The 2,910-nt window shown below is 40.6% G+C and overlaps 1 protein-coding gene across 1 annotated transcript; it reads left to right on the forward strand.

Annotated features, from left to right (window-relative positions):
* Nucleotides 1-1,013: 1,013 nt before the first annotated feature.
* LOC148028265 (membrane protein PM19L-like) lies at nucleotides 1,014-2,168 on the forward strand. Its single transcript, XM_087689022.1, has 4 exons — nucleotides 1,014-1,317; nucleotides 1,408-1,588; nucleotides 1,744-1,789; nucleotides 1,893-2,168. The coding sequence occupies exons 1-4, from the start codon at nucleotides 1,197-1,199 to the stop codon at nucleotides 1,992-1,994; spliced, it is 450 nt and encodes a 149-aa protein (XP_087545148.1). The 5' UTR covers nucleotides 1,014-1,196; the 3' UTR covers nucleotides 1,995-2,168.
* Nucleotides 2,169-2,910: the final 742 nt, after the last annotated feature.

A 2,910-nucleotide genomic window follows, 5' to 3' on the forward strand; every position in this document is an offset into this window, starting at 1 on the left:
GGTTTCAAGTCTTTGTTGATATCGCTTTTGTCCGAGCTATGAGGCATATGAGAAGAACTCCTTTTTGCTATCATCATGTTCTTTGTTAGAATGAGTAGTCTTTCCTGCATTTCTTCATTATTATCTTGAGCACCAGATATTGGAGCAACTAACTACATAAAACAAACATTCCTGTGGGGTGTGATGGATGCATAATGGATTTTGTATGATGCTCTAGATGATCTAAAAGATTCCTATTGAGTTTGGAATATAAGAAGGCAAAGCACAAGGCTATAAAGGTATATGAAAACCTAAAATCTTTTAAAACATCTAGAATGATCCAAAAAGTAACCTATAAGTACGTGATGCTGGGAAATTCTAGGAATGTAGAATTTAAGCGCAATGTAAGTTTCAACAAGTTTCAAGCACAATATCCATAAGAAAGGAAGATTAACAACTATTCAAGCCATATGAGCATGGATGAAGAAAGAAAAGTATGTAATCCATTGGGGAGCATAATAGAACCATTATTAGGATATTATCTCTGAGTAGAGGGTGAAAAAAAGGTGGACAACTATAGGAGGTTGAAAGTTGCTCTTTATAAAGCTTGGCTTTATGCTTCAAAGTTAACCTACAAGGTTAGCTTTGAAACAAAGAGAGAGAGAAGAGGGAAGAAAATGGAGCCTTGGTTTAAGGCTACAAACATTGGAAAAAGAAAAAGAGAAGGATGTAAATGAAGCATTCATAAGTTACTTGGGCAAGTAAAAGATATTTTAAAATAAAAGAACTTGTTTTTAGAAGGTAGAAAAGCCAAGGCCATGAGAAAGGTTCATCCTACTTAAATTGTCTTGCACTTAAATGTGAGTTGTATATGCACATGGTGATGATATGGGCTTTAATAGTTGGAAAGTAGGCATGGCGTAATAGAAGGAATGGAGGAAAGCAACCCAAAGATTGCTTGCATGTAAATTTCACTTCAAAGATTCTTGATGCAAATTAACAATCTTCACTTGTTTTGTGCAAATTGAGAAGACATGCACTAGTTTTCAGGTAAACACTCGAGAATCGATGGCTTTCCACATTTGCACTCGAATCCCTACCACAACATGCATATATAACTGCCCACTTCTTGAGGGGGTAGAAAGGATTTGCAACAGCTTGTCTCGGGACATAGAGATTTGTGTTTCATAACTCGCATAGACTCATCAAGCAAAAGAATGAGGTCAAGTATCCTCGATCGTTCATTTGCTGCACCTATTCTCATCCTCAACTTTGCCCTGTACGCAATAGTGCTAGGGATTGCGGCATGGGCTCTTAAGAGCATGGTGGATGGGATAAGTAAAGCGCTCTTTCTTTCATCTCTCAATTTCATTTCTTCTTAAGATCAGCAATCAGTCACAGTTGATGACGATGATGATGATGATGTAGGTACCTACGGGAACGAGGTCACCCCAAACTTCACACTTTTCACACTGGTTGTAGGGGCAACAGGAATCGCTTCCGTCTTCACGGGGCTTCGACTCATGCAGTCGGATTGGAGGGTGGACCTAGTCGTTGCTAGTATGACATCCAGCTTGACTGCCTGGATATTCCTGCTCATTGCGTTCGGGTAAGGGTAATAATTTCCAAAGTAGACACACAGATTATGTTTATCTCCTCTCCTTCTTTGTTATATTATGAACTAGAACTAGTCAATCAGTTGGCTAGCGAGCGATGCATCATCCACCAGATTTTCAAGCACTCACTCCAATGGACGTTTGCCAGGTTGGCTTGCAAGGAGATTCGGATCGGGCACAGTGGCACCACCTTGGTGAGCGACATTTCTCATTCATACTCCTTTTCCGAATTCGGGCTGTTTCCTTTCTCTCTTAACTGACAAAATTGGAGATCCGAGTCCTGGTTGGTTTTGGCAGAATTTCTTGGAGGCATTCGTGATCGTTCTCACGGTCACGCAGGGATTTTACCTGCTGCTGCTGCTGCTGCCGCTGCCGCCTCCCACGCAGCGAATTATCTGATTCGAGGCCAAAAAAAAAAACAAAACAGCAGCTACTTTTCCTCTGCATTGTTTGCTATCCTCCGTTTCGAGTAATCGGATTACAAGCTTATTTTTGTGGATTGCTGACATCCTTCATTTTTTTGGACTTTGATAATTACCTACTGGAGTGTACTGATAGTGTCCATCCAAGGTCTCTTAACTCTTACGTTTTCGCGAGCATCAACGCAGCTTGCACCAACACACACACAAAGAGCGAGCGCATTCGCATTGCAAAGGTTGTGGCGACTCGCGAGGCGGATGTGGCTTTGTTTCTTTTCGGGGGGGGGGGGGGGGCGATTTAGTGAGATCATGAGTGCGTAAGCACGTGCTCCTTGTTTAACTCCCCTCCCCTCCACTCCGCATTACTCCCAAGCAAATTTGATCGAATACTCGGGTCGATACAAAATGCAAGGGCTTGCTTGCTTGATGAGCCTTGGCCCTTACCTCATGCACTACTCACCACGGTGATAGATGAATACATGCATGCAATAGATAATGAAAGCGTAGCATATCTTAAGCTCACATAAAAAAATAACATGTTCCCCTAATAATTTGCTCCATCAACAAGCACAAATCACATTAGTATCACTGACATTTAACTACCAGGCATGAGCAATCAATGTCACACCCACACCTATGCATAAGTTATAATCATGCACCCATTAAACAATGTTTAAAATTTATAGAAATAAATTATCTTATTTTCATATAATTTTTTGGGTAATTTTTATAACATTATTGCTATGTCAGATTAGGGAAAGAATAGGTTGGGTTTGCAAAGGAGAAGAGGTCGAAATAACTCTTTGGATAAAGCATCCTATGGGTAGCACCTAAGTGCTAGTACTGGATTAAGAGATTAAGAGAAGATATAGAGAGGACTTAACACTTACATACAA

Source organism: Lygodium microphyllum, chromosome 12 (assembly GCF_053477565.2).
Source record: "Lygodium microphyllum isolate KBCC chromosome 12, Lygodium_microphyllum_v1.1.10, whole genome shotgun sequence".
NCBI lineage: Eukaryota > Viridiplantae > Streptophyta > Polypodiopsida > Schizaeales > Lygodiaceae > Lygodium > Lygodium microphyllum.